The 18,640-nt window shown below is 53.0% G+C and overlaps 2 protein-coding genes and 2 long non-coding RNA genes across 7 annotated transcripts in view; 1 reads left to right on the top strand and 3 right to left on the bottom strand.

Moving 5' to 3' along the window:
- LOC137230607 (uncharacterized) overlaps positions 1–1,913 on the bottom strand; it is a 46,130-nt gene extending 44,217 nt beyond the window's left edge. The window contains exon 1 of the long non-coding RNA XR_010946185.1: positions 933–1,913. This is a non-coding gene — a long non-coding RNA (uncharacterized lncRNA). The remainder of the gene's footprint in view (positions 1–932) is intronic.
- The window catches only part of LOC137230608 (uncharacterized), a 60,479-nt gene extending 57,535 nt beyond the window's left edge, over positions 1–2,944 (bottom strand). The window contains exon 1 of the long non-coding RNA XR_010946186.1: positions 2,249–2,944. This is a non-coding gene — a long non-coding RNA (uncharacterized lncRNA). The remainder of the gene's footprint in view (positions 1–2,248) is intronic.
- Positions 2,945–2,952: 8 nt separating this feature from the next.
- UCP2 (uncoupling protein 2) lies at positions 2,953–8,751 on the top strand. Its single transcript, XM_067750327.1, has 7 exons — positions 2,953–3,095; positions 5,484–5,703; positions 5,861–6,071; positions 7,063–7,257; positions 7,339–7,440; positions 7,781–7,961; positions 8,310–8,751. Exons 2-7 carry the CDS (start codon positions 5,578–5,580, stop codon positions 8,422–8,424), a joined length of 930 nt encoding a protein of 309 aa, XP_067606428.1. The 5' UTR covers positions 2,953–3,095; positions 5,484–5,577; the 3' UTR covers positions 8,425–8,751.
- Positions 8,752–11,818: 3,067 nt separating this feature from the next.
- DNAJB13 (DnaJ heat shock protein family (Hsp40) member B13) overlaps positions 11,819–18,640 on the bottom strand; it is a 30,737-nt gene continuing 23,915 nt past the window's right edge. For all 4 annotated transcript variants that reach the window (XM_067750313.1, XM_067750314.1, XM_067750315.1 and 1 more), the window contains 5 exons: positions 16,163–16,320; positions 15,011–15,124; positions 13,801–13,914; positions 12,737–12,813; positions 11,819–12,142 (listed from right to left, as the gene is read on the bottom strand). In XM_067750313.1, the coding sequence (XP_067606414.1) occupies positions 11,989–12,142; positions 12,737–12,813; positions 13,801–13,914; positions 15,011–15,124; positions 16,163–16,320 (617 nt within the window). In that variant the 3' untranslated portion in view covers positions 11,819–11,988. The remainder of the gene's footprint in view (positions 12,143–12,736; positions 12,814–13,800; positions 13,915–15,010; positions 15,125–16,162; positions 16,321–18,640) is intronic.

Here is an 18,640-nt window from a genome sequence, read left to right as displayed (position 1 = left end):
AACATAGTAACTGCACTCACTAAATGTTCATCTTCCCAGATCCTCCCATTACACTTCCCAAGGGCACTTTCAACAGCAGCCCAAACAGGATGCATTGAGCCTCTACTATATGTCAACTGAAGAAAAACACACGACCTAAAAGTAGCGAGTTAAGTTTTATTTGGGGATCTTACTGAAGACAATAACCCAGGAGACGGCCTCTCAGATAGCTTTGAGGAACTGCTCAGAAGAGGTAAGAGAGAAGCCAGGATAAATAGGAGTTTTTTGCTGGAAAAAAAATGTAGTTGAACATCAAAAGATTACTGTCAATCACAAAGAACAGACATTCAAATTAATGATTTTAGTGCTTTTCTGTATATGGGAAGATGCAAGAATCTGGGTTCATTTAAATTATTCCTTAGGTATGCAACTTAACTATCTAGGGACAATAGAATCCAAAGCACAGAATACTTCCTGTTTTTCTCCATCCTGAATTCCTTTCAGGGCTCACGTGGGTGGAAGGCTGCCGTGACTAATGGCCAGATCCTTATGGACCTGGAATGGTGGGCAACATTCTTTGTTTACCAGAATGGCAGGCAACGGTCCCTGTCCACATCTGAAGCGGGTCTTAGAGGGTTGTGATACTAAAAATATAGAAAATAGCTTCCTGCTCTAGAAGAGCTTACAATGTAGTCAACGATATGGCTTCCACGACCTCCACGAATTCTTACAACAGTCCCAGACAGCCGACAAGACTGAAAAGAGGTAGAGGGAGTCAGAAGGTACACAAAAGTAGGGACATAGAGTCCAAGGGCGAACACAGACTATCTGCTTCTACACTCCACGTGCACGTGTTTGTCCGGCCACAGGACAAAATTACCGGTTGTTTACGTGTCTGTCACCCCCATAAGACCACCAACAACCTGAGGGCGACCCAGTCCCGGTTCACCTACCATCCCTTTCTCATGCCGGGGCCTAGACACGGAGCAGGTCCACGCCCTGTTCGGCCTTCTCACTCGAGGGGCTCCTGACCATTGGCTCTTCTGTAAGTGGGGGCGGAGCGTCACGCTCCGTGACCCCTCCCCGTCCTGAAGTCCCCGAGGAGTCCAGGACAGGACCCGGAGGCAGCGGGAAACCCAGCCGCACCCAACGGCTGTTGGCGGTGATCGGCCACCTGCTGCTGCAGCCCAGATTGGCTCCTTCCTCTGGCCCCACGGCTCCCTTAACCAATCACCAGCGAGGCCGGTAGGGAGGCCCCGCCCCGCGGGGTCCCGCGCTGGCACCTGGGGAGAGCGGGCGGTCTGCGGAATCACGGGCGGCTGAGTTGGTACCAGCGGACTGCGTCCCTGAAAGGAGAGAGTGCTCTTCTACCCGAGCCTCTGGGCGCTGTTAAAAGGAGCCCTGGGCTTCCCTGGTGGCGCAGTGGTTGAGAATCTGCCTGCCAATGCAAGGGACACGGGTTCGAGCCCTGGTCTGGGGAGATCCCACATGCCGCGGAGCAACTGTGCCCGTGAGCCACAATTACTGAGCCTGCGCATCTGGAGCCTGTGCTCCGCAACAACAGAGGCCGCGATAGTGAGAGGCTTGCGCACCACGATGAAGAGTGACCCCCGCTTGCCACAACTAGAGAAAGCCCATGCACAGAAACGAAGACCCAACACAGCCATAAATAAATAAATAAATACGTTAAAAAAAAAAAAAAAAAAGAGCCCTGGCTAGGGGCCAGAGGCGTGTACGACCCTGGGCAGCCTCTGCTTCTTTCCGGGAGTCAGTCTTGCCATCTTTACGATGAAGTTGGCGCGGCGAGGGGTAACCCTATGGGGAAACGAAGGGGCAGATGCTGGGATCGGCTCCCGAAAATGGAAGTGGAGAAAGGCGCGGAGAAAACCCTGGGCGTGGCGGTCTCTGCGGAAATGCTGCAACTAAAGGGCCGCCTCCCAGCCCTCGGAGACCGCAGGTCCCGCCCCCGCCCAGCCGGCCGCTCCCCATAGATCGAAGTCGCGCCGCACCCTCTGCCTGCCTCTCTGCAAACCCGGCCGGCCGCGCCTTTGGGTCGAGTACAGTCTGCTCTCCGTGGATGCGCGCTCCACCCGCCGACTGACATATCTGCCAGTACTTGATTGTTCTCCCTGCGGCCCGGTGAGCCCGGCCCCGGCCCGCCCCAGCCCTGCGCCCGCTATATCTGCCCTACTCCCGCTACCCCGGCGGAAGGGACCCGCGCGCCACCTTTAATTTCACTCCTCACCTCCCACCCTATTTTGTATTTTACCTTTTGTTGTTTTTCTTTATCTCTCTTCTTTCACTCTTTTCATGTCTTGCTTTTGCTCTTTACCTCTCGCGTTCAAATGGCTGTAATATAAGCCTTCACCCTTCCACTTCCTCTCCTCGGCCGGGGTGGGGGACCTTCACCGAAGACCAGAATGACCTCTGCCACTCCAGGCGGCCCCAGGCCATTCCTGGGGCTCTTTCTGCTGGCAGGAGGCTTTGAGCTCCTTGATGCAGCCTCAGCAGGGCCCGCTCCAGCCCCTCTAACCTCCTCGCAGCCCCGCTCTGGTTCCTAGTTGACTCAGCGAGTCTCTGACCCATCATGACTCCCCCACCACCGCCCCACTCCTGCTCACCAGAGTCTGCTGTGTTGCGGGACGCTTCTCCAGAATACTGAGTTCCACTAAAGGAGAAATCTGCAACAGAGCAATGTGTGATACTAAGAGAGCAGACGGGGGAGGGAGGACTCCTGGGTTCATCCTCTCCTCCAGTGTGTCCCCCTCCTCCAGTGTGTGCACTTAATTAGTCCCCAGCTGCCCTGTGGGAAATGGACCCTGTGCCCTACACTCACACACCCCTGATAAGGATTGAGTGGGCTTATGTGCCTTGAACAGATGGCCCTTTCCTTGCTGGGGTGTGGTCCTTTAAGGTCCATTTCCCTTTCTAAACTCTCCTCCTTTGCCCTCACCTGCAGGACACATAGTATGACCATTAGGTGTTTCATCTCCCAGCCATTTTCTATGGAAAACCAAAGGGATCAGGCCATGATAGCCACTGGCAGCTTTGAAGAATGGGATGCCTTTAGAGAAGCTTGATCTTGAAGGCCTCAGCGTGAGATCTAACAGAGCCAGGTAAGAGTCCATTCTAAGGGAGGGGTCTTCTACTGCCTCAGCCCTGTGGTCTGGGGGCAGGTTTAGCAGGACATTAATACAAATAACTAGCACCACCGTCCCAGTAAAGTCACTCTTAGCGTTCACAAAGCACTTAAGGGCCAGAGCCCTTAAGCTGACCTGACAATCCAAGGATGGTAATCCCCATTTTACAAAGGAGGATATTGAGGCCCAGGTGGGACAGTGATTAGCCCCAGGTCACCCTAGGAGTCAGCAGCAGAGTTAGGACAGGACCCTGTTGTTCTAACTACATATTGTTGACTCAAACTTTTGACTATCCTTAAGATTGCAGTTGGTAATCAGGTGAAACTGGTTATTTGCTGGGGATTGTAATATATTATTAACTCTTTCTCGTTAGGCCTGAGTTTAATCTTCTTAGTATGGTCTTTAGCACGGAGACCTTTGCCTTCATACCCATGCCTCTGAAGGACCTGACTTATGGCAACCCCAAGGCAACATTCAAAATGGCAACTTAGCCTTTGCACTTGTCTCTGAGGTGGGCAGGGCCTGGGCCTTATTCTTCTCTGGCCCTCACAACACGTTGCAACCCAGATCAAGGTCAGGACATGATTGACTCATGTCATCATGTCTCTGATGCCCAGAGAAGGGAATGCCGTTTGCCTGAACCTTCTCAGAACTGTCACATTGTCATGAGAGAACTTCGGTGTTGGACCTCCTCGTGAAAGGCCCGGGGCTGAGAAAACAGCAGGAAAGAAATGAGCTGGGCACAGTGCAAAGCAAATAGCATAAGCTTTGGAGCCTGCAGACAGGACGCTTACTAAGTTCCCTGTTCTGAAACATGGAAGTAAGGGCAGCCACCTCACAGGGCTGCACTGACAAGTAAGTGAGCTAGTAGAATGTGCCAGGCAGAGTGGGGAGGAAAGGTGTGGGGCACTTCCTGGGGAACGAGGATGTCAGGGCAGGGACGCTGGGGGTTCTGGAACACCTTCACCAACCCCTTCTGCTGCTTGAGTGCCAGTCTTCACTGAGCCTCATGTGGGCCAGGCTCCAGGGAAGCATGAATAAGGCCAGGAACTGAGTGGTGAGTCGCCTTTAGACTTCCCTGTTGGCCCAGCCACCTGGGATGAGAAGCCCAGGAGGAAGAAGCCTGGTGAGCATCTTGTTTCCATGGGTCTGTGTGTTCACGACTGACTGCCACCACGTCATTCCTCTGCTGGCCAGCGCTTTCCTCCCGGCCCCAGCAATGGGGGCAGCCCATTAGGTGAGGCTCAGAGCAGCCACTCCTATGTAGTGAAAGAAAGAAACTCAGGGGAGAGAAGCAGGTCACCCTCCTCCACTGGGGTGCTGGGCTCACTTCCTCCCAAGGCAGGGGAGGAAGGTGTTGTTGCAATTCTGAGAACAAAATGGAGGTTTTGGTTTCCTTTGTCACTATAGTTCTGACCTGCACTTCCGCATCCCCACCTCTCATGAAGATGTGGATCCCTCTATGTTATAGGAGGAGAGGAAACTGTCCAGAGAGGGAATAGTTTTCCCACCCCCCGGGGTGGGGGTGGGGGTGGGTAGAGCACCTTATGCACTTACTCTCAGCCCTGAGAATTGCTCAGTATCCTTCAAGGCCCAGCTAAATGCTACCTTTTCTAAGTCTTCTGATTACCCACCCTTTCTTCTCTCCCAGTGAAGTTGGATGTTCCCTCCTTTGCACTTTGAGACTATGTTCTGCAAGCCCCAAATGCAGCTTGAATCACCTGTCCATCCCATGCCAGACAATAAGCCCCCCTCTAGGGTAGATATTGTCTCCTGCGCCTCAGTGAGCCAGTGCCCAGCAAAGCAGACTCCTTGAAAGAGTGCCTCTAGAGAGCCCAAGCTGTGTGCGGGCTGGTGGGGAAGAGAATTAGACTGAATTGAAGGAGCTGAATAGGTCTTGTTCACTCCTTTTCTTCTAGACTTAGTTCAAGACCCATAGGAACCTCTCCTGCTTAAGACATCCAGGGCATAAGCCTGTGGGTTTGTGCCTGTCAGGTCTTGGTCTAGCTGAAACCTTTTCCCCACTTCTGTCTGCCCTTTAAACAGATCTGCAGCATCAGGAATGTGGGCTTCAGTGAAATTTCTGTACCCAGCAGACACAGGGCTGGGCCAGTGCCTGTGAGGTAGCACTAGGATAGCTGTGATCCAGACACTCCCTGTGGCGAAAGGGAGGACTTCTCAGGAATGAATTGCTTCTCCAGCCCCTGCTTGAGTGCCTGTGGAGCTCACTCCTATTTGCCCTCCAGGGGCAGCTCTGGGTCCTTGCTTAGGGAGGTGGTGCTATCAGGGAAAGTGGGGTGGGGTAGTGAGAAGGGGGGGTCTGGAGCTTCAGCTTCTGATAGACCTTCTCTCTCCTTGGCTTAGATTCCAGCAGAGTTCCTCTGTCTCGTCTTGTTGCTGATTGAAGGTGCCCCCTTCTTTTTTCTTCATCTCCTGGGAGGTAGCAGGAATTGGCATTATGGTTGGGTTCAAGGCCACAGATGTGCCCCCTACTGCCACTGTGAAGTTCCTGGGGGCTGGCACAGCTGCCTGCATCGCAGATCTCATCACCTTTCCCCTGGATACTGCTAAAGTCCGGCTGCAGGTGAGGAGATGAAGCCTGGGGTTCTGATGGTGGCTAGTCTGCTCCCTCTCCAAGACACAGACTCCTCAAGGGCCAGCGGGGTTTTTCGGCGCTGTAAATTTTAGAGCATAGGGATGGAAGGAGATGGGGAGGGCAACCACCTGCCTTGGCCTTGCAGATCCAAGGAGAAAGGCAGGGGCCAGTGCAGGCTGCGGCCAGTGCCCAGTACCGCGGGGTGCTGGGCACCATCCTGACCATGGTGCGCACCGAGGGCCCCCGCAGCCTCTACAAAGGGCTGGTCGCCGGCCTGCAGCGCCAGATGAGCTTTGCCTCCATCCGCATCGGCCTCTACGACTCTGTCAAGCAGTTCTACACCAAGGGCTCTGAGCGTGAGTGTGGAGCTGGGCCACAGGCCTCTTGGCCTCTTCTCAGTGATGGTTGATCCTCGTTCTTTTAGCTGCACAGTTCCTTTAGGCCCCAAGACCTCTAGGAGGAATTTCAGATCAGAGGAACTGAGAACTAGAAGGGTCCCTGATTCTTCTAATGATTCCTGAACACCTGGGCTGTGCCAGGCTCCAAGTAGGGCATCGTCTCATAACAGTCCTCACAACCACCTCGGGAGCAGGTGGTATCATCCCCGTGTTACAGAGGAAGAGGCTGAGGCTTGCTCGGGCAGGAGGGACTTGGCCAAGGGCACATAATGGGGAGCCAGAAAGAAAACACACTGAGGACTTGTGCCTCCAAGGCCAGCACTCTTCCATTCCACCTTCTCAGCATGCCATGCCCACCCTCCATTTTACACGTGAGGAAAATGAGAACCCAGATCAAAAGGTTGACTTTTCCCAAGATCACACGGCAGGGAGAAGTAGATCAGGGATGAGAACCCAAGTCCTATGAATCCCAGTCCTTGAGAAAAGCCACTTCTCTCGGAGCCTTTCATATTTGTCAAATGGAAATGATACTTGGGAATTCCCTGGCAGTCCAGTGGTTAGGACTTTCACTGCCAGGGCCCAGGTTTGATCCCTGGTCGGAAACTAAGATCCCAGAAGCCACACAGCGCTGCCAAAAAAAAAAAAAAAAGGTTCTGATTTCTCGGGGCTGCTGAGTAGGTAAAATGAAGTGAATGAAAATGCTTCATGAAAGAAAGCATTACGTCTCATTTTGTCCTGCTCCTCGCTCTGTCCCAGTGCCCAGCACGTAGTAGACACTCCCAGTGATAGACTGTATGATGCAAAAAGTTCTTAGAGCAGGGCTAGTCTGTGTCTTATTACCGAAAGGTTACAGTGAAGACAGGAAATGACAGTGACGTGGTTTTGGTGAGGAGAGGTGGGAAATGAGTGTAAACCCAGCTGGCCACTGACCCCCATGGTTCTCCCACAGATGCCGGCATCGGGAGCCACCTCCTGGCAGGCAGCACCACAGGTGCCTTGGCTGTGGCCGTGGCCCAGCCAACGGATGTGGTAAAGGTCCGATTCCAGGCGCACGCCCAGGCTGGAGGTGGCCGGAGGTATCAAAGCACCATTGAGGCCTACAAGACCATTGCCCGAGAGGAAGGGTTTCGGGGACTCTGGAAAGGTGTGTACCAGGTGTTTTCCCTTCCGCATCCTCCTCTTCCCCTATTCCTTGGTCTCACATAGGCACCATTTCTTTCTGCAGGGACCTCTCCCAATGTCACTCGTAATGCTGTTGTCAACTGTGCTGAGCTGGTGACCTACGACCTCATCAAGGACACTCTCCTGAAGGCCAACCTAATGACAGGTGAGTTAGGGTAGATGTTGCTGGGTCTCACCTTCCCCCAAACCAGGAGCCAGTGTGGGTCTGCCTGGAGACCACATCTTTTCATCCCATTTCCCCTTTGCTTATGGAGTGAGTTTCTCTTTCACTGAACTGAAGCCAACTGGGGTGAAGTTTCCACTCTGCACGTTGAGGCGCTGAGGCTAGATTGGCAAAGTGACTCTCAGAGACACTGGGAGAGGTCCCAGCTGCAGTCTCTGTGTCTCTAAAACCACGAGACCTTAGCTACTTAAATCATCTCTTTCCTTCTGGAATTATGGGGTGAGGAGTCCTGACTGCTTCCCCTGCTCCTCCTTCTTGGCAGATGACCTCCCTTGCCACTTCACTTCCGCTTTCGGGGCGGGCTTCTGCACCACCATCATCTCCTCCCCTGTCGACGTGGTCAAGACGAGATACATGAACTCTGCCCTATGCCAGTACCGCAGTGCTGGCCACTGCGCCCTCACCATGCTCCAGAAGGAGGGTCCCCAAGCCTTCTACAAAGGGTGAGCCTCTGATCCACCCCACCCAATTCTAGGCCTCCTGGCCACCTGTACCTATCACACAGGTGGGAGAGAACCACCCAGAACTGAGTGGTTGCTGTGGCAACCACGTGTCAAACTATTTCTGATCCTGGTCCTGGCATTCTCGTGCTCTTAACTCCTTCCTATCAGAGTTGCTATCATGCCTACTTTGTGGGTGTTAAAATGGAGACTCACAGGGGACTCTTGCTCACAGGCCACAGCTCCATTCCCTGGGCCCTCCCAGCTTCCTTTGGGACAGAGCATCTGGGTTGGATTGGCTGCCAGGGCCCAGCAGGGTGAAAGAGATGACGTGTGTTTTCTCCCCTCTAGGTTCATGCCCTCCTTTCTCCGATTGGGTTCCTGGAACGTGGTGATGTTCGTCACCTATGAACAGCTAAAACGGGCCCTCGTGGCTGCCTGTGCTTCCCGGGATGCTCCCTTTTGAGCCTCCCCTGCTGATCACCTCTGGCTTTGGCTGCAGCCTGGACCTGCTTCCCTTTTCCTCCTCCCCTCATTCCCTTCCCTCTCTCCCCACCCCTTCCCTCTGCTCCCTTTCCCACCACCTCCCTTCCCTCTCCCCACATTTTCACCCCTGAGCTCCCCGTTGCCTCTCACAGTCCTGATGGAGTTGACCCCAGCTGACACTGTGGGAAGCCTGGACAAGCCAGCATCTCAAGCCCTCAGTCCCTTGAGAAGTTCAGCCTGACTCTTCGTCCTGCCTCCTGCCCCTGAGCCCGACTAGCACGTCACCCATAAAACAAGCTCAACCTTGGTGTCTCCTCCCTCTCTGTTACCAGAGGTCTTGGTCTAATGGGCCCTTTTGGCACCTGGTAGGCAGGGGAGGAGCCACCTGACTTGGAAAGGGGGGTGTGACCCATCTTCCTCCAGCAATCTGGGTGGAGGTCATCCGGTCTGCTTCTCTTTCCAGACCAGGCCAGGGCTGGGGTGGCAAGTAAAGGAGCGGCCTGGAGTCAGCAGTGGCCTTGCTCTCTCGCCACACCACTTGAGCTTTCACTCACCAGTGTCTGGTACTCCAGTACCTGCCTTTCCAACCCCCCCAGCTGGCCCCGGGCCTGTTAATCTGCAAAATGAGTGTTCCTGTTTGCCCTGCTTCTCCTGTGCTGCTTGGAAGATTTAGAGGAACTTAGGAACCTTAGATGCTGTAGGCTTATTTTATTCCATTTTACAAATGGGAAATCCACCTCCCCCAAGTCCCAGGCTTAGTGAGGACAAGTCAGGTTGCTTCCCATCCTCCACAGTCATACCCTTAGGAGGCGGTATAACTGCATTGGGTGGGACAGGCTGTAGAGCAGACACCCAGCCTCAGCCGGAGTCTTTCCATTTAGAGTCTCACCCTCACCCCAGGCTAGAGATCCCAGGGAGGTGGTGACAAACCAGGGGTGTCAGCCTCCCTGTCCCTCTTCCTACCATCTGTCTCCAGTCAGGAAAGCAGGTGGGCAGGGCTACTTCTGTTTCAAGGGTTAGGGGACTCTGTGAGGTTCCAGAATCCCAAGGCATCTCGTGAAGGGCTGGGCCCTTAGAATTAAGCCATCCAGGCCCGTTTTATAGATGTCTGAAGAAGCTGAAGGCTCAGACAGGTCATGCAGGCAAGGACACATAGGAAATCAGCCGCTGAACTGGGACTAGGACTCAGATTCCGCCCTCCCCCTGTGCACTTTTCCCCTAGGGGCTGGGGTCCTTCAGGAATCCTGTTGGGCAGCTGTGGAGCCAAGCCCAGAGAACGTGACCTTCCTGTTTAAGTCAGCTGGTGCTACTGTGCCTTCCCCACTGGTCAGAGCAGGAGGCTGGGCCCTTCAGTGCTTGGGCAAGGGGTCCAGGATATTAGGGTTGTAGAGAAGGAAAAAGGGTCCAGGACTCCTCACCTTACTTTTTATTTTTATTGAAGTATAGTTGATTTACAACCTCACCTTACTTTTGAGCTGAGGTCTCATAGTCCCCAAGAGGGACAGGGTTGGGTGCAGGAGTCAAGCCAGGGTGAAGGTGGCAGGGAGTCGGCATAAGTGGAGGACCCGGTCAGTGTACTTAATGCACCTTAATTCTCACATTAATCCTCTGAGGCAGGATTTGTTTTGCACCAGAGGAAACTGAGGGGCAATTTGTTGCCTTAGGCATTGTCAGCTGGCTCATTCACCAGCCTTGTGTTTCAGACACTGGCATGGACATGAGGCCACCAGACTTCATCACGGTTCTAGGCATGACCTTGAGACAATGAGGGGCTGGGAAAGGTGAGAGGAACCACTGGACAGCATACCAGGAGGCCTCAGTAACTCCTCAACCCTTAATGCCTATAAAATACCTGACACAAAGTAGCACTGAAGGCCACACTGAGGTAATAACAACAATCTCATAAATGGCTCTCACAGGCCTGAGAGTCTCACCATGAGGAAAAGGTTAAGAGCAGGCCTTGCTGCTGCCCTAGAGGACAGCTGGAGCACCAGAGTTTCACAAGGCAGGCCCTCACCCACTTGCTTGCTCTCAGAACAGGGCACCTACCGCCACCTCTCCACCTGGGTCCTACCTCAGGGCAGAGTCTGCTTCACTCCTCTGGTTTCCACAGCCCTGCAAGATAGGGATTGTAAATAGCTCAGAGGTGAAGCGATTTGCCCAAGGGTACACAGCTGGTTAAGTAGAACACCTGAGGTGCATCTAACTCCAAAGCCCCCATTCTTTAGTGAACCCTGGGTCAGACTCTGTCTCAAGGTCGGCTGCTTTCTCCCTGATGTTAAAAGTGGCTGACTGGTGCTACTGAGCCCCCATTTAAGAAGAAAAACCTTAAGCTAATATGATGCTTTGAATGGTGGAATCCAAGCAATGTGGATATCATGGGGCCCTTTTCTGGCACCTCTTTTTTTTTTCTTTTGAGGGCTGTTCCGCGCAGCTTGCAGGATCTTAGTTCCCTGACCAGAGATTGAACCCGGGCCCTCAGCAGTGAAAGCACGGAATCCTAACCAGTGGACCACCAGGGAAGTCCCTCTGGCACCTCTTAAGTCACTTCACAAAAGTGGCCACCCTCTCTGTCATAAGCTTGGATCTCTCCTAGCCCAAGTCCAGACTCAAGTGAAGGGCACCTCCCCTGGCACAGAAGAGGTGCATGCTGCACTGTCGATGGAAGGCGGGCTGGGGAAGCAGGTGTGGTCTGCAAAGGCCCAGCTGGGCTTGGAGGCTGGCACTCCCCCAGGCCATGCTGGTAGCAATGCTGTAACCCTGATAATCTAAGCAGTGAGTTCACTAAGCACTTTCGCACCAGTGAGCTGCCTGAGGAGGGTTATGGGTTCTGCTTCACTAACAAGATGGAGAGTAACATCCAAAGGGTGAGCGGCAGGACTGGGAGCAGAGCCCAGTTCTAAGACCTGCCTAGAGGCAGCCCAGGCCAGGCAGAAACCAAAGCCATTTCCAGCACTTGTGTCCCTCATGCTGCCTCTAATCGAAGCAGAGTGAGGCTGTGGGAAGTGGCCTTCAAGATTCTGATGACAGCTTTGCCACTGAGCCCTGTGTGACCTGAGACAAGGGTTTTGTTCTCTTTGTGCTTTGCTTTCCTGAGTACAATGTGACTATATCACACTAGAGACTGCCCTTCCAAAGATCGTGTGTCATGAGAAATAGAGCTGGGGACCCTCAGAGACGATGTAGCATTGCCCCACGCTATCAAGGTGGGAGCACAGAGGCTCTGAACCCTCAGGGACCTGGCCAGGCTCACACAGCCAGGACAGGGTCCCAGGTCCTCAGCTTCTTGAGCCCTGCCCTTCCCTCTGCTCCACAAGAACGGCTGTATGAAGCTCTTCTCCCTCCAACACACACTCTCTTGGGTGTAGCTGGAGGATAGGAAATAACACTTTATTGTATCAGTTTAAAATCCCATGCCATCCGGTCCTCACGTCATGCCTGTGCAGTGGGCTGGCTCCTGTGCACACCCCGTGCTGGGGGTAGGGGTGGGGTCAGGACCAGCTAGCCTTCTCTTCCCCCTGCTCCAGTCCCCAGCCCACCAGAGTTATGTCAGCAACGCCTGGCGCAGCATCTGCTTCTTCTGGGGTGTGAGGCAGGTGGGGAACTGGATGTCAAAGAAAATGAAGAGGTCCCCCTTCTTGGTGGGGTCCTCTGGCAACGGCATCCCCTCACCTGGCACCTTCTTGAAGTACTTGGGGCTGAGACGGGAAGATGAAAGAAGGGGGCTCAGAGGGCACCCCAGAGCAGCACACCCGCCCCTGCCCAGAAAACCTCAGGCGTGGGGCAGTCAGCAGCTTCTAGAACCAGTGGGAGGGGAGAGGAGACTGGCTTGTTCCAGACAACTTGTTCCCTGAAAACCGTTTACACTGAGGCTCTGATGGTGGATTCCAGGAATCCCATTTTACATGGGAAACAGGACAAGCAGCAGACCCTGGGTTGGGGTGGGGGAGTGCTGGGCTGCTGAGCTTCCCATGCAGAGGGCCTTGCTTGGAAAAGGGCTTAGGAGATGCAACTCAGAACTCTAGAACTTCTAGAGGATGAAGGCAACAAGGATTTCCCAACACAGGGGGCCTCTGGCCTCCACAATGGCTTCATGCAAGTTAGAAAAAGGCACTTCATTTGCCAAGTGAATGCGGCCCGCAGCTTAGCCAGAGAGGGGGCTGGATTTCAGTCTCTCTCACCCCTTTGTGCTGGGTACAACCTGAACAACTATACCAGGCCAGCCTGTCCAACACACCCTCTAAGGACCAGGCAGCCCTTCTGCGTATTGGGGCCCAAGCAGATGGACTCACTGGACGATGTCATTGATGGGGATTTTGAGCAGACGGTCATCTAGGGTCTTCACCTCCACGGTGCAGCAGGTCAGAGCCTAGGGGACATTAAGGCCAAAGGTGGGAGTGGGGGAGGCCCCCATGTCCATTCTCTTTAGAAGGCACTTTATGAGACTATTCAGTGCCAGGCCCTACGCACTGGAGACAGAAGGATGTTCAAGGACTAATAGGTGAGTGAGCCGGGCTACCACCTGCCCTCAAGGAGTTCACAGTCTGGGAGATAAGAGTGATGTTGATACATGTTATGACAGAGGGAAGTAAAGGGGTCGGTGGGAGCCAAGGTGGCGGGTCCACTGAACCATTCTGGGCTGGGGCAGGAGGGCTCCATAGTGGTGGTAGCAGCTGATGAGCGCCTTAAAGGGTGAGGAGGAGCCTGCCAGTTAGACAAGGTGGGCAGACAGCACTCCAGGCAGAGGGCCCAGCATAAGCAAGAGAATGAGTGTGTGAAAAAGAATGCACCCAGTGGGCAGGAGCTCTAAGTGGCAGTGGCTGGAGTGCAGGGGATGAGATCAGCAGGGGCCAGACAGCAGAGGGCCTTGAATGCCATGCAAAGATGTTTAGACAGGAGTGTGGCAGGGTCAGATGACTTTGTGGAAAGACCCTGGTGGGGAAGTGCCTGAAGGAGATGAGAAGAAAGGCAGGAAGGCCACTGAGAGGGCTGCTGCATACACCCAGGTGCACAGACCTGGACAGTGGGGCTGAACAGAAGTGGACCAAGTGGAAAGAGATTTGGAGGTGGAATTAACAGGACTTAGTGCGTGACCGCAGGTGGGGTCGGGGAAGGGCGGCAAAGTCTAGGCCGGTGCCCAATTTCTTGCTTGGGTTGTGAGGGCGCAGAGGGGCCACTCACACTCAGGAGTGAAGACGGTCACAAAGGTTTTGTGTGGCACTTATCACGTTCTGAAGGCCTGCGCCACGCACCAGGGGGAGAGGGGAGTGAAGCCTGCTTGCCTCGGGGCCTCCCAGGGGTGGGGGGGCCTCGCTCTGATCTGCCCACCCCTTGTTCCTCCACTTTGCCCACTCACCTTGCCCAAGGGGATGGAGTTCACAAAAATGAGGTTGTCGTTCTCCCTGCGGAAGCGAGGGTGTAGCTTCTCCTTTACGATGAAGATGATATCGGCTGGGATGATGTTGGGACCCTGGGCAGGGTGAGCCAAGGGATGACAAGGCCTAATTGGCTGTGTGACTTTGGCCAAGTTTCTGCCTCTATTGTCCCCATGTCTTCCTCTGAACAATGAGGAGATTAGACCAGGTTTTCTGGAAAGGCCTTTCCAGTCTGGCTTCATAGCCCCTCCTCTGAGAAGCCCACCCCAAAGAATCCTGCTCTACCCCCATCACTGTCCTCTACTGAGCAGCCCAAGGAGATGCACGCAGCTGAAGGGCAGAACACTGTCCTGGGGACAGAGAACTGCCTGCAAGTCTATCCTGCCAAGCTTCATTAAGTTCCAGACCTCTGCTGGGTCTCTTCTGGGCACTGGGGACAGAGGGATCAGACTGGCCACCACCCCCAAGGGCTTCCAGTCTAGTGGAGGAAACAGGCACACAGTGAATCCTCAGCAGGCTCAAGAATGTGATAAAGGGAACACAGAGGCGGGAGCTCAGAGAGGCGCTGACCCAGAGGGGAGGTCAGGGAAGGATGCCCAGAGCATTGGAGCTGGGTCTTGAAGTGGGTTTTTCAAAAGTAGGTGTTTCATAAGTGAGAAAGGGGGCAAGAAGTACAGGCAGAGGAATTCATTTCTCTGGCTCTAAAGACACCATCATCCTGCCTCTTCTCAGGACTTGAGGATTCAGCATGCCTTGGACAATAATTTTACATTTTTATTTAAGTAAGTATTTAATTTAAAATTATTATAAATAAATGGTTTCTGTGTAGCTCCTATAGTTGGGCTTTACTCAGAGAAACACTAAAGAAAATCAGGAAGAACACTGATGTTAGGACTGGATTCTCCTTTCAGCTCCGGTGCTCTTGCCCAGGGAAAGTCCCTTCCCTCTCTAGGCCTCAGTTTCTCACTCTGCAAAATGGGGAGAAACCCTGGGCTACCCAATCCCCGAGGCATTGTGCAAGGCTTTGTCCCTCGGAAGGGACATTAGGGATCAGCTCACCCACGCTGCAGACCGGTCTCCCTTCCAGACCAGGGCTCATAGGGGCAAGAAAAAGCACTGCCTCCTTCCCCCTCAGTCTTTCCACCGAATGAACCCATGTGACTGTCCCTAGGCAGCTTCCCTTCTTCTCACCTGGTCCCCTTCCTTCTCGAAGGTGATACGTGTGCCCTGCCTCCAACCAGGCTTCACGTCAATCGTGAGGATCTTGTCCATGATGGTAGAGAAGTACCCATCCTCATTCAGCACCTGTAGTGAGATGACAGGGGAGGGAGATTTGCTCAGGATTTCCCAGCTGGCCTTTACACACGTGAGGGATGCTCCACGGGATCTGTGCTCAGCTCAGTTCTCTAGCAATGGGGAGAACTTGCCCTGAGCCATCCCCACTCCCACCCTATTCCACTGGAACCAAGAGCTTATGATTCCAGGATGGCAGGGCGTGTCATGGGGTTAGGGCCTGAGGTGCCAAGCAGTCACCATGAGTCGATCAAGGCCACAACTCCAGCCCTAGAAATTATGAGGCCCTGGCTTCTAACAGACACGGTGAACACGCACTCACTTCCTCTCCCACCCCAGAGGCTTTGGCCCTGAGCCTCTAGCAGGTCTCTTAATCCCAAAGGGAGAAAGATCACAGAGAGCAACATATCTCAGCCTCACCCAAAGCTTTCCTCTGTTATGTCATCCATCTATTCTGCAGTCACGTACCCAGATGGGTGCCATCTGTGGAAAGCATGGCTACAGCTGGCATCTCCTCTGTTGGGCAAAGGTGTGAGGTGGCCTTGCTCATGTGCCTAGCACAGGGCTGGACCATGGGACAGGGCCAATGCAGGGTATGGACCCTGGGGCACTGAGGGTCTTCTTCAACCAGTCCCCTGGGGAACTGTCCCCCAGCCCACCCCCCATGCCCACACAGCTCCTTCTTACTCATGAGGCAGACACCCAGATGAAACCCAGAGGGTATGGTCTGGTAATGCCCAGAGAGCAGAATTCACAGGAGACTCCTCCCACCCACAGCCCTCCCTCTTCCCTCAGGGATGGGGCTGAACTGAGAAGAACGGAAAGAGCTTGTCCCAGTTAGAAGCACACAGAGGGGATTCCTGAACTAGGAAAGAACCAGGCTAATACCCTCAATTGTCCCTTCCAAACTTCAGATTTTAGAATTCTACCATCTCCAAATCTAAGATTCCATGATTCTGTGAGAGACCATACCTGAGGTCTCCAGTTAGGGTCAGGGAGGAGGTAACCAGTAGGGTTGGAGGGGATAGAAGGTGGCTCCCAAGTACTCACCCTACGGGAGATCTTAATTTTCTTGGTGCAGCCAAAGAATAAGTCCTCCAGGGATAGGTAGAAGTCTCGTTCGATTGGGGGGTCCTGTTTCTTGACCCCTCGGCCCCGGAGTCCCCCAAAATTCAAGTCTACCTCATTTCCTTCTGCATCAAAAAACTCTGCAGGAGGTGGGGAGAGGCGAGGAGTAGGAGAAATTGTGTCCAGAAACTCGGATTCATAGCCAATCCCCCCACCTCTTCAGTCCCCAAGCGTAATACCCAGACTCCCATTCCCACCTCGCAGACTCAGACTGTTCGGCCGGGCCAACGAGCTGCCCTTGTAATAGGGAAGAACCTTTGTATTCTATTACAAGTTAATCACTAAACAGATGTTACCTAGAAGCTTAAATTATACGTAATGGCCCATCTCTGGGAACCCTACCTCCCAGGTAATGAGCATTAAGCTAAAATACCCTTGTTTAGCTCACAGAAAACATCCTGACCAGGCTCACCTGTGAATGACTGCAGGGAGGAGGAAATTAACACCTCCCCTCCTGAGTCTGACGGGGAGCTAGGAAATGTGACTTTACCCCCTCCCCTTTTGGTATAAAGGAAGCCTGAATTCTAACTCAGGCAAGATGGTTCTTTGGGACATGAGTCCACATCTTCTTGGTTTGCTGCCTTTTCAAATATAGTCGCTATTCCTTGCCCCCAACAACTCATCTCTCAATTTATTGGCCTGTCCTGCAGCGAGCAGTAGAAGCTTGGACTCAGTAACATCCTCAACTGTCGATCCAAGGATTACCATCTCTTGATGCCCTCTACTACTGCTTTATCCCCCCCTTTGGACTCCCTTCACCCACACTTCCCTACCTCCCTCCCCCAGCCCACCCCTACCTCTGGGGAAGTACTCCTCAACTCAGGCTGCCTCAGAGGAGACAGGAGTGTCCTCTGGTGGCAGTAGCTGGTAGTGCCAGAAATGATGTGCTGTTAGCTTTTGTGGAGGGTCACAGCATGCCAGTCCTCCCTACCCTTCCCCAGGCTCCATTGTCCTCCCTGTTCAGCCCAGCCCAAGACCACTAGAGACCCCAGGCTCAAATTTCTATGAAGTCAGCAGCTGAGATGGGGAGAGACAGGGTTAATCCCTAACAAATTAGAGATGTCACCAACATGTTTCCAAACTCCTCTTTCCTCAACTTCTTCTGGCCCTTCCCAGCTCTACACCCATAACCCCTCTTGCTGCCCCACCTTCCATCCTAGTGCAAAGAGCCCCTGCCCTTGAGGTGCACTGCAATCGTCTGGGCTTCAGTTTCTCAGTCTGTGGGATGGGGTAACATGCTTGACCTGCCTTCCACCATTAGGATCAGATAACAAGATGATGATGAACTAAAACTAGCTCAGAGGGACCTCCCTGGTGGTTCAGTGGCTAAGACTTTGCCTTGCAATGCAGGGAGTGCCAGTTCGATCTCTGGTCAGGGAGCTAAGATCCCACGTGCCTCGCAACCAAAAAACCAAAACCAAAAAAATAAAACAGAAGCAATATTGTAACAAATTCAATAAAGACTTTAAAAATGGTCCACATCAAAAAAAAATCTTTAAAAAAAATAACTAAAAACAAAACTTGCTGAGAGCTTACTACGTGTCAGGTGCTGTTCTCAACTCTGCGATATTATCTTATTGGCCCAGAGAGGTCAAACAAAATGCTCACAGTGCCACAGCTAGTGGTATTAGAGTTGGGATGTGAACCCAGGAGGATTTGACTACAGAACCTGTGCCCTTAACCACTAAGCTTAATGAAGCCCTTTGTAAACTGCAGGCGTCACTATCATAATTAAGATTTCCTGTACTCTGCCCCTCCTGGTTAGTGTCACAGAAAGAACTTTGCAGGCTAGAATGACCTTAGGCTAGGGAGGGCAAAGTGGTGTCATCTTAAGGTGCGCCTTAAGATGTGATGAGTCATAACACAGATGTAGAGAACAAACGTATGGACACCAAGGGGGGAAAGTGGTGGGTGGTGGTGGTGTGATGAATTGGGAGATTGGGATTGACATATATACACTAATATGTATAAAACAGATAACTAATAAGAACCTGCTGTATAAAAAATAAAATAAAATTCAAAAAGAAAAAGATGTGATGGGTCATCAAGAGGCCTGTGAATTACCGGGTCCCCTCTTGCATGGTTGAATTCATTTGTTCTCCCAGCGCCTATGGTGTGCCAGGTCTCAGACACTCCAAAAGCCAGGTCACAGGAAGCCAAGCCCCTCAATTCTGCAGGGAAATGGGACACAAGAATCCCTAGGGTGAAGCACTACAGCAGTATAACTCCTGGGAACTGCCTGAGGGACCCCCATACCATGAATTTGACCTTCCCTAATGAGCAATACCCCTGAAGCTCTGGTTTCGCTCCCCTGAACAGCTTCTTCTCCATGCACCTGTCCCTGGGAGAGATAGGCCCATTGTATGGCATTTTTCTGACTCCAAAGCCCATTTTCATAAA

This window comes from Pseudorca crassidens, chromosome 9, assembly GCF_039906515.1.
Source record: "Pseudorca crassidens isolate mPseCra1 chromosome 9, mPseCra1.hap1, whole genome shotgun sequence".
Classification (NCBI taxonomy): domain Eukaryota; kingdom Metazoa; phylum Chordata; class Mammalia; order Artiodactyla; family Delphinidae; genus Pseudorca; species Pseudorca crassidens.
The sequence above is the reverse complement of the archived record's forward strand: the minus strand, read 5'-3'. Positions and strand labels throughout refer to the sequence as shown.

What these genes read in the sequence shown, in the direction of transcription:
- UCP2 (XM_067750327.1), top strand. Translation starts at nt 5,578, where the DNA reads ATGGTTGGGTTCAAGGCCACAGATGTGCCCCCTACTGCCACTGTGAAG. An exon ending in CTGCTAAAGTCCGGCTGCAG is followed by an intron (nt 5,704 to 5,860) that starts GTGAGGAGATGA and finishes TTGGCCTTGCAG; the next exon opens with ATCCAAGGAGAAAGGCAGGG. An exon ending in GTTTCGGGGACTCTGGAAAG is followed by an intron (nt 7,258 to 7,338) that starts GTGTGTACCAGG and finishes TTCTTTCTGCAG; the next exon opens with GGACCTCTCCCAATGTCACT.